General features: G+C 38.0%; 1 protein-coding gene across 1 annotated transcript in view; it reads right to left on the bottom strand.

The window, feature by feature from the left end:
• Nucleotides 1–420: 420 nt before the first annotated feature.
• The window catches only part of LOC128743607 (protein tipE), a 29,760-nt gene continuing 18,140 nt past the window's right edge, over nucleotides 421–12,040 (bottom strand). Inside the window, exon 2 of the mRNA XM_053840212.1 lies at nucleotides 421–490. Within this exon, the coding sequence (XP_053696187.1) occupies nucleotides 421–490 (70 nt within the window). The remainder of the gene's footprint in view (nucleotides 491–12,040) is intronic.

The following is a 12,040-nucleotide window of genomic DNA, read 5'->3' on the forward strand; positions in this document are numbered from 1 at the left end:
GTCTGTCTATTGACATCTCAACGGCAAGCATGCTTGTCGCTGTCCCCCGGAGTGTGTGTAGTCACAGTAATAGCAAACAACGCACGTTTCCGGGCCAACAAGTGTCTCTATCGTTTCGGCCAGTAGCGCTCGGAGAAAGCAGCGTTGGTAGCGCCCGGCCATGAAACAGCAACAGCTTCGACGGGTAGTCACATATCACTTTGGCTGGGGACGCGTACGCGATTATCTTCTATACACTACGCACATACAAAACATCACCAGAGCTAGCTATCCATTGACCACTTCACGTCAGATAGAAGGAAAGCGATGTCCGATGTCTGCTCAGCAGATGAAGCGTACCGCCAGCAACGCTGCACCTCGTCATAGATCGCTACTGGTCGACGGGTTGCCAAGGTTGCTCTCCAGGGTGTCGTCCTTGTGTCAGAGGGGTGGCTTGTATACTTCAATCGCAGGTGTCAGCATGTCCACCCGCGTCGATATCGATGAATCACTGCCGGAGAAAGGAAGAAAGAAAGAGTAACATCAAATCAGATTGGATTGTTCATTTTATAGCAGCGGGGAAACGCGTAGGAATGCTAAGCGGACACATTTTCCGAGAGCACTGTGGAAATTGATAAGACGAAGAAATGACCACTATTATGTAAAATTATAATGTTGCAAGATTCAGTGTAAATTTTATATAAAAACCGAAAACTCAAATTATTAAAATAATTTTCATCAGAATAGAATAATGACTCAAATCCACCCAACTAGATGAAAAGTTATACTAGAAATCCCTGTAATATCTAGCAGTACAAACGTGGGTTTGCTCATTCATCATTCTTTTAAAATAGTTACAAGACACACCAAACAACATACTTTTGCTTCCTTTTTCTGTTCTCCACCAAGCCTTCCCATCATCTCAAAAAGCGATCAGAAAAAAATAACACTAAGCAAAGAGGTGAATAGAAATAGGACGTTTTTGCAACTGACAATATTAAACATTTAATATGCCTTTTGACACACAAATTTGAGAATAATTTTGATAGTTTTTTTTCTTTAATCATTGTGTTGTGGTTAATGGTTATTTTCACTACCGATTTTCAAAATTATTCGTTATGTATCAGCACTCGTCGAGAGAGTCTTCTTTATACCTCCCGAGATATTTTTTAATAACTTAGGTCAACAATTTTGCCATTTTAGTGTACTTAAAACGATAGACAAAATTTTTTTCCAAATCGATTTCAATTCCGAAAACAATAGCAAAGGTGCGAATCACTTTTAATGAAAAAGCAAAGCAAAACCTTTGTGCTATATTTCGTTTTTTCGAAATTTGAGCTTCTGTATTTATTCGACAGAATTCGCAGCCAGCTGTAAGTGTACAGGAGCTGGCTTGTTCGACCAGCGGCGTACCTAGAGACCAACTTATCATGAAATTTTTTAGAACATTATCCTAAGGTTCCAATTCAATCGTTGTTGAAATTGAAAATTGAAACGATATGAGAGCCTCCATCCAACCGAAAAAACGACAGCGCATGGTTCGTGGTTAAGTGAAGCATTAAAATCGCATGTATTACAGGGCGCCTCCATTCACTTTTAAAAAAGAAGCGAACGCATGGTGCTTTTTCCCAATTAGTTTTTTACGACCACAACCCACAGTGATCCAAACAGCGAAATACGTGATCGTGTGATATTGCGCAGAAACGTGAAGTTTTTCGCAGTTAGTATCTTTAGGAACATTTCTTGGTATAACAAGCCCCTTCTTGTGAGAAAAATCTTTGGGTGATTAATTCCCTTAAAAGTGAGATACGAAATTTATTTTCTCGTGTATTCAAGATACAGTAAATATCAATACAAACAGTTTTGTCAGAGACACCATACTTGTATCTCTTCGTGGAAATTATCTATGAAGCGTTATTTGTGGACAAACCCTTTAAAACAGTTTTTGAACCCTGACTTATTCTGGTCAATTTTTACGTGTTCATAGTGTTCTAGCAAGTTATTTATCTTGCTAAAATCAACGTTTCTGTAGAACATTATTACATGTTATTTTCTAAAGTTTCGGAGATTTTGAGCTTTTCTGGTGAAAAATAGTACTTTTTTGAGCTTAAATATTTTCCAAGGTGGCAAATGGTGGCACATCAAACAACTCATACTTAAAAGTAGAATAAAAAACCTGTAAAAGCAAGTGTCAATTGACTGTATCTGTTTGTATCCTCAAAAGTTATAGTTGTTTTAAAAATCCATCTCGGGCATGTTTACAGAACAATTAAACTGTACTTCGGATGCAATAAACGCCATTTTGTTTACGTTGACAATCGCTTTCTCACAAGTTAAATTAACAACAATTTTTTCGGCTATTTCCAATTCGAAAATGAATGTAAACTTAAAATTATTTGACGCAATTAATAAGAGAAAAGCTTCCAAATAACTAACTAAGTTTATTTTGTACAATTTTGCATTGCTCTCTCCTTTCGCATTTTTCTAAAACAACATTTGATGATGAGTCATCTCATCTACACCTTTATTTAACATATTTAACTATATATGACGTACAGCTTACTTAATCATTCCGGGAAAATTCGATCTTTCAATACTCGGCCTTTTGTGACTGTTGTTGAAATTCGGCCATTTGGGTTTCGGCCATTCGTGATTCGACCATTTGTGTTTCGGTCATTCGGTATCAGCCCATTATAAGTGTGTTCTTTTGTAAAGACATCGAAGGAATTGAACATAGGTTGGAGTCGGAAAAACTCCCAATGAAGGAATTGAACTTTAACTTGCTAGAGAGATTGTCAACGTAAACAAAATGGCGTTTATAGCATCCGAAGTACAGTTTAATTGTTCTGTAAACATGACTGAGATGAATTTTTAAAACAACTATAACTTTTGAGGCTACAAACAATTGACACTTGCTTTTACTGGTTTCTTGTTGTACTTTTAAGTAGGAATTGTTTGATGTGCCACCATTTGCCACCTTAGGAAATATTTAAGCTCTAAAAAATACTATTTTTCACCAGAAAAACTCAAATTCTCCGAAACTTTGGAATGTAGAACATATGTAGAACATAACGTTCTACAGAAACGTTGATTTTACCAAGATAAATAACTTGCTAGAACACTATGAACACGTAAAAATTGACCAGAATAAGTCAGGGTTCAAAAACTGTTTTAAAGGGTTTGTCCACAAATAACGCTTCATAGATAATTTCCATGAAGAGATACAAGTATGGTGTCTTTAACAAAACTGTTTGTATTGATATTTACTACAGCTTTGTCGAAAGTACCAAACCTGTATCTCGAATACACGAGAAAATAAATTTCGTATCTCATTTTCAAGGGAATTAATCACCCAAAGATTTCTCTCACAAGGAGGGGTTTGTTATACCAAGAAATGTTCCTAAAGATACTACATGCGAAAAACTTCACGTTTCGGCGCAATATCACACAATCACGTATTTCGCTGTTTGTACCACTGTGCAAAAATATATTATCCGGTTCCTTGGGCAATTTCATCCAAAAATAATAATGTAGAGAGACGTAAATTAACATTTTCGAACGTTAGTTTGTATTTCCCGTTTCTGAATGAAAATCAAATCACGCAATTTATTTCATTCGAAGGATTCCTGGTGAGATTATTCTACTTTTGCGCATATATACTCTGTTTCATTTTACTATTTACGCTTCATATTATATTCATATAATTTGACTCACATTAACCATATTTCTTTTTGGTACTACATTCTATTTGGAATCTTATCTTATATATAAAAATGGATTTCTGTCTGTCTGTCTGTCTGTACGTTCCTTATAGAATCGAAAATTACTGAACCGAACGGCGTGAAAATTTGCATATACGGGTTTTTGGGGTCAGGAAAGGTTCTTATGATGGTTAGAGACCCGTCTCCTCATTAAGAAGGGGGGCTCCCATACAAATGAAACACAAATTTCTTCATAACTCGAGAACTAATCAACCAAATGGAACCATATTTGGCATGTGTGTGCTTATGGAGGCAAGAATTTTTTCTATGATGAATTAGAACCCCATACCTTTTAGAAGGGGAATTATGACCCCTCTCCCCTTTAAGATGAGGGGCTTCCATACAAATGAAATACAAATTTCCTCATAACTCGAGAACTAATCAAGCAAATGGAACCAAATTTGGCATGTGAAGCTTTTTGGAGGCAAGAATTTTTTCTATGGTGAATTTGGACTTCTCCCCACTTTAGAAGGGGGGCTCCTATACAAATGAAATACAAATTTCCTCTTAACTCGAGAACAAATCAATCAAATGGAACCATATTTGGCATGTGGGTGTTTTTTGAAGGCAAGAATTTTTTCTATGATGAATTCCCAAGTAGCAGTTTAGGTTTTATTACACTCTTATGATGGCATTTAAGACCAAAATTGGTCATGAAGGCCACCATAAGAGTACAATAAAACTCACATTGTTCCTTGGCTTAGGACCCTTTACCTTTTTAGGAGGGGGGGGGATCCCATACAAATGAAATACAAATTTCCTCATAACTCGAGATCTAATCGAGCAAATGTCACCATATTTGGCATGTGGGTGTTGTTGGAGGCAAGAATTTTTTCTATGGTGAATTAAGACCCCCCCTTTAAGAGGGGGGGCTCCCATACAAATGAAATACAAACCTCTTATCTCGAGAACTAATCAAGCAAATGGAACGAAATTTGGCATGTGTGGGGATTTTAGAGGCATGAATTTATTTTATGGCGGTTTAAGACCCCTCACCCATGTGGTGAGTGGGATAAGTACTCTCATACAAATAAAACAGATATTTTTGCGTAACTCAAAAACTAATCGAAATCGAGAAATTTTAGACTCCTTCATAAAACATTGGTCAATAAGGCTACTACAAATATTTTATCAAGTTTTTGTGGTGGGTAACTGAACGGAAAGGGAATTTTTTAATCGAGCAAACCTAACGCATTTTTACCTAAATTAGGGTATGTTGCTGCTTCGTCGTAATTGCCTATTCCCCCGTCCTATCCAATATAAATTATTAAAAATATCAGCATTTTTATGACACACAATGCAAAACTAGTTATTCCCTAATATTTTAATTTGTTGTCTATCATACGCGATCAATCAAAGTGAGCTGAGATCTATTTAACTGCTTTTTATCATTAAAGAAGTCCTGCCAGCTAAATTTCCTACGTTCTTTCGTGCGACGAAGAAGAAAGTGTCGACTAATTGTTTCAATTTCCGTCATTCATAAATGAAAATAACTCATGCAAGGCATTGTCGTTAATCTACAGCCAGGAAAATTTGCCTGACCTGCAGAAATTTTACAGAATAACATTTGTCATGCCGTCCTAGACAAATCGCGTTAGCTTCGTAACCATTGTTGTGATTTCTAGTTCGGACGATGAACAACTTTTGAAAAGATTTTGGATTTTGAAACGATTTGACGGATTTTGAAACGGTATTTTAAAACGAATTTAAGAAATAATGTCAGTTGCGTAATGGCAAACTATGCTTTAATAATCGCTTTTCAGTGATTTCAAAGTTCACGAATCGGAAGATAAGTGTGCTTTATTCAAATCAGCACAAAAACTTTTGGAGTATTCATTAAATCCATCCAACAAATGATGCAAATTAGAATGGCTTTACTTACTACGACGAGAATTGGAAATAAACCCTATATGTTATTGTTTTGCATGTCCATGCAAAAACCTACGAAAAGAAAGAAAAAATGGCGATTTTTGCAAATTCTATTGTTTGAATTTCCATTTCTGTTTGGTGTTAGACGCGTTACCATCCGTACCTGAAAAACCACGATGTTCAAACTGTATGTACCTTTTTCTCAGAAACTACATAATAACGTAATGGAACAAACTTTTTTTTATTTTATTGATATGAGCTTGGCAAAGGTTTTTATGACTTTTGAGCTTTGTAAACGAAATACAGCTTGAGAAAAACAAAAAAGAAGAAGAAAAGATGGCTGAAAAAATAAAATTTTGTCTGCTTTTTCTTTTTTTTTTTCTGGTTGTGTTTCGTTTAGCTTAAAAGTTATAAAAGTCTTGTGTCAAGCTACTAAGAAAACAAAATAAAGTTTGTTCCAATACGCTGTGTAGTTTCTGTGAAAAAGATACATAAATTTTGAAAATCGTGGTTTTTCAGGAACGGCTCCAGCTGGTACCAACTCGTATATCAATGTACGAAAATGATCGTAAATATCTTCTATTAACAAATTCGAAATCATAACTAAAGCTGGATAAAGTGGGACCATGTTGATTTTCTATTGTATATAATGATAATAACTGACGATTTTCAGCACAAAATCGTATTGTAGTATGGAGCGACTCGCGCTTAATCATTTATTATCGTATATAAATTCTTATATAGTCGGAACGCTCAAAATTATTCGTAATCACAAGGGGTCGGACACTCAGCACATAGTGCCCCGGCACTGCAGAGATATCAAACGGCACACCTCTAAAGCCTTATAAAAATAACATTTATAGGGCTTTACACACCTCCGGTTCAATCTATCAGATTTTAACGAATTTAACAAATCTTGCAGTTCGGCACTTTCGGTACAGCACCGGCACAGTTCGTCTCGTTTCAAGTCGCCTAACATAAAAACGGCTGTGCTGAGTGACCGACCCCTTGCGTAATCACGTATATCACCTCCAAAATAGTACGTATATGTTAATTTTGCGCATCAAATACGATTTATTAGCATATATATCTGTACGTAATGCTGATTTTTATCTTTTTTATAGATACGAAAATGCTAGCTGGGGCGTTTTATTCCGTTGAAGTTGTTCCACGCCGCACTGCAATACTTATGTGTATGATCGTTTTTCGGCCACTTCCCGTGGTCGGATCGTTACAAAATTAATATCAAAGTCAGCGGAAAAGACTGCAGAATCAAAATCTGAAATAACAAAAATAATGAAATTTTCCAAATTTTTAGTCGTTTATGTTCCCTTAAAGTAGGTGTTGTAGGTTGAAGGTGTTCAATTACCGTACCCATTTCAACAATTGTAAGAACATGACCAGGTGTATGGTGCATTTACGGATACACCATGTCAGCCATCCGTGGAGTGTACGGTCGTCCATGCTATGCTATGATGTGCTATGCTATAAGTTCCTTCCTAGCTAGTTCGTATCATAATTGCTCTGTCAATTATATGCATCAACAATATGGTTAAAAGAAAATTCCTAACCAGCGTTTTTTTCAATTCGGCACTACTATGCATTGTCACAAGGGAGAATTTGGCCAAGTATCAACGAGCACGAAATGAGTTGACCCTGATTCTGAGGAAGAAAAAACGCCAGAAGCAGGACAGAGATCGTGACGAGCTAGAATACTATTCCGGGCGTATGAAATGCGCAAGTTCTATGAAAAGGTGAACCAATCTCATGGCAGCACGATCATCTTCAACATATAAAGCAGCGTTTCCTAAAATTTAGCTCACAGCACAACAGTATAACGAAGTTCCGTCAGGGGGTTCGCGAACCAAAAAAGGTTGGGAACCACTGATATAAAGGATACCACATGGAAGCCTGATATATGAGGGATGAAAAAGGATACCTGATCAAAAACGAACGCGAGGCGGTTGACAGGAGTAACGGAAGGGAAATATTTCGGTAACCACAACACCTTTGTAACAACCGTGCTAGTAGGGTGAGGTAAATATGCGGAGTGCCACGCGTCAGAACGTGGAAAGACACAAACAGACGAAGATGCAGTTGTCGTATCCGAATCCAAAACATGTCTTTCGTTCTCGAAAATCGCACACAGAACTCGCTATGTAAGCACAAATCGATCTCTTGTACTCTCATGGAACTGCCATATGGAAAGTTTGTGAAGATTTGGTACAAAATTTTGTCTATCCTTTTAACTCTTTAACAAACCTGTGCACAGACTTCACAAATAGAACAAACTTGGGAAGATGGCAGCACCGTTTCGCGCACATAGCGAATGCCTTATCTCGTTTTTCTCGCGTTACTCGACCTTACGGGAAACGTTTACCACTCAAAAGAACTACATACATGGCTGCCAGAAACAATGTCGACTCAGCCTTTGGGTAGTGCTAACATTTTGAAAGTGACGTTCATATTTAAGTTCATAACTAAGATAGCTATGATTACCGTTGATTTGATCATGAACATTTGCTTATGTTTAACCATGTCAATGCTATTCACTACAGCAGTGAATCTACATTTTCTGGGGAAAAAGCGCAGCCTGGAAGAACAGAAGTATGCGGAGTTGGAGCAACTGCATTATTTTCAGCAAACGCGAAAGTTCTACCAGAAACTGAGCGCATCCCGGCTTTGTGCCACGAGCCGAAATGTGTCGGGATAAGAATGACAGTATTGTAATGAACGATCGTGAAGTTTCCGAAAGGTAGAAGCCGAACCTCGATGAACACTTCGATGGTGTCCAGGCAGAGAACCATGACGGCTAGGAGCGCAAATTCCGTGGTGCGGCAAACGGAAAAGAGGTGGTAGTTCTAACGATAGGCGAAGTTAAGGAGGCCATGTTGCAGCTAAATAACAATAGATCAGCTTGGATAATTGGCATCGGAATGGAGTTTCTTAAAATGGGACCAAAACGTTGGCCACTTATCTGCACCGACTAATTGTCAGAATTTGAAATATAGAACAGCTGCCGGAGGAGTGGAAAGATCATCATACCACCAATTGCTAACAGATTTGTGGGAATTTATCGTCGAAGGAGGTCAACAACGGATCAAATATTTACACTGCGGCAGATCCTCCAAAAATGCCATGAATACAAAATTTTCACGTACCATTTGTTCGTTGCCTTCAAAACTGCATATGATACCATCGACCGGAAAGAGCTATGGAAAATCATGGACGAAAGCGGCTTCTCCAGGAAGCTGACCAAACTAATTCAGTCTACACTGGATAATACACATCGCTGGGTACGGATTTCCGGTAGACAGTCGATCTAATTCGAATCACTCAGAAGGCTTCGTCAAGGTGGTCAAGATCTCATCATGCCAGCATTTCGACATAACGCCACAATGTGTCGTTTATAACACAGCGGGTATTAAAAGGCGAATGATGAACCATGAACTCGCATAGCTCTATGGCGAATCCGTATATTCAAAAGGTGGCTTAAGCTGGACCGATACGACGGGCAGGGCATATTGGTAGAATGCAAAACAAGTACCCTGCAAAATAAGACGTACTGGGGCGCAGCTAGTAAAATGGTTTGGTCGTTAGGCCAAGGAAGGAAATTGGTGAAATTTGGTTCACCAGGCTATGCTTTAGAACGGTGCATTTTGCCAATTAAATAAGTTAGTAAGTAGCTATTCAGCTTAGTCTAGTTTTCAGCACTTGGCACCAGATGAAACACCTGGCATTCACATCGCTTAATTTATATGGACTAAACACACAGTAAACTGTCATTCGGTCGATAAAAAGTAGTTTAATTTCATCCATACCGAGTTCGCAATTGGGTGAATTTTTCTAATATTTCCGCGATTATATTTATCTTAAGTTTTTTTTCCAAATAATACAAACTATATTTTACGAGAATATTGTCTTTACTTTCTGTGTAAATGTAAATCGCAATTGGTAGATAGATCTTATAGCATCTTCTTCTTAATGACTAACTAAAAAGATAATTTTCATCAAGTCGTAGGTTTATATAAATTTGTCTGTTATATTTTTCTAACATAAATGAAACTGGGAGAATGTAAAGTAACAAATTATATTTGAGAATACTCTTGCAAATATCGCAGCCAGTTTAAAGTGAAAAGAAAAAAAACATTTTAACGAATTCATTTTGATATTCTTTGCTTCTCAAAGCGGATCGATTCATTCAGCTATATTTCCAAATTTATACTGAACGTTCTTGCTTTAAAGAAAATGAAAAAGCGCCTCGCTGCACTGATATTGTTTTATTCGACCATCAATAAAGATTTAAACACCATTACACATTTCATGCGCTTAGGTCATAACTAAAATTCTCTCGTCCTAACCAGATACTTGTCTTCAATTTTTACCGTCCTCACGTTCTCTGTCCTCTTTTTATTTCGTGTCTCTGTTGTTGTCGACAATTCATCTGCGGTAGAATCATGGCTGTTGTGAATTTTCCTCGCCTAACGAGCGTTTATCACTTTTCTTTCCACCGGGGGGTGCACTTCCTCTGCACGGTTATCACCAATGAACGAGATGACATTACGTGTACTGCGGAAGAGAGCAGGGTAAAATAGCGAACACATTTTTCCCGCTATGATAACTCTGGACCGTAAAATTGATAACAGCTTATTCGGCATCTGTCGCTTGAGCGGTCTAGGGCGCGGGGCTTGCAGAAGCGTTTCGTACTTCGGAATCGGTGTGAGGTTGCGTTTTCCTTCCCTCGCGTTCCGGAGCGATTGGGCTCAAAGACCTTTATATAAGGCACTGAAGCTTTCGATGTGTGAAACAATTTGTTTTCATATAGGTAAATGGTGTTTTTTTTTTGTTACTCGACTATACAAGTTTCAACCAGCCACAGTAATTGAAATTGCATGCGTACTAACTGAGGGAAAAAAGTAAAGCCGCAATTCATCGCGGAAAACTCATGCCTGTAGATGTTGTTAAATGCTTTGTTATCCTGGCTAAACCTCTACTTAAGCACGGAGCACTCGGCACAACTGAGTTCGCCCACAATCCAACATTCACACCTGGTCCTCATTCGTGGTTACTTCATCGTAACCTTCAAAAGTTTGCTTACAGCACTGACGACGCATAATTCCTGACTCACAGGCTCAGGCACAGCAGCAGAGGAAAGTGGCTAGAAGGAAAATGAAGTGAAATTATGCACTACCATGCCGAGTTTGCTTCCTCGTTCACTACCCTAGCGCCAGATTAGATTGTGTTTTAGGGCAACGTTAAGGACCCGTGCTGGTGATGAGGGGAAGCGAACAAACGAGCGTAGTCTGCTATATTAGGTATAGTCTGCACGCGAAAATGCTAACGAACAGCTACGGCAATCTTGACCCGAAAACCTTTCGTCCTATCAACAACGGTAGCACTCTATTACGTACATAAATACGTACCGTTAGGCGGGATATCATTAAGCACTGTTTACAAACTCCATTCGATACTGCGTTACTCGGTTTCGCAAAAAATGCGTTTTTCACCCACGATTATTACTGGGGTAGATTTGCTGGAATAAATTTCGAAAATATGAATACTTAATATAGACCATCAGGAAGGATATTGAAGAGGTAATACCTGCTCTATCAACTTCTTCCTATAGGTTAAGGCTTATCTACAGCGTTTTATGATGAAGCAATACCGATTTACCAAAAATCCTGATGGTTTTCCATATCATTTTGGTAGGTAACAACATAGACTAGACACCAGAAATTTTCAGACAAAGACTACCGAAATAGCAGCGGCATGTTCGTAGAATTTTGTTTCCACCGGAAAAAAAAATCGATGGTTTATGGTACCTTTCATTACCTATGCCACCTGCTGGGAGATTAGCCTGTATTATACATGACTCATTTGTTCGTCAAATGTGTCTTTCACCCTTCTTTCGGGGTAAATTTTCCCTTTCAACGAGATTTGCGTGACAATTTCCCATATAGCATCACAAAATGAACAGTAGCGGTATATTCGTTATTTCATTACGATTAATGATGCGATTGTTGGGTTTTGTACGGTCGGGTGTTGTGTTTCGATGCTGGTGTTGGTTTATACGCAAGAAAAAGTTGTTACGTTTTTGCTTTTTGTCCCATATTCGGGCTTCAAATTGAAATCCTAATATTCAATTCACATGGCACGGTTTGTTGACTATCACTAGGATTTAATAAGTTTACTATTACCAACCAAGCTTTGCTTTTAATTGCGTTTCTGTATATTGGAGAATATTTCCGCACTTTGGTAAAAGAACTATGGTAGTAATGCTCATTTCCTGGATTTAAAACTTTCAAACCACAAAAAAAAACAAAGCCTTAGGCGTCTTTTCTAAGACTTGGCCCTTCTTTATCGACAGACTTCAGAGCCGGCTATTAGAGTACAGGACAGTTATGGGGCTAGTGCAACAATTCTACTGACTC

The sequence above is a fragment of the Sabethes cyaneus genome, chromosome 3 (assembly GCF_943734655.1).
Source record: "Sabethes cyaneus chromosome 3, idSabCyanKW18_F2, whole genome shotgun sequence".
Lineage (NCBI taxonomy): Eukaryota > Metazoa > Arthropoda > Insecta > Diptera > Culicidae > Sabethes > Sabethes cyaneus.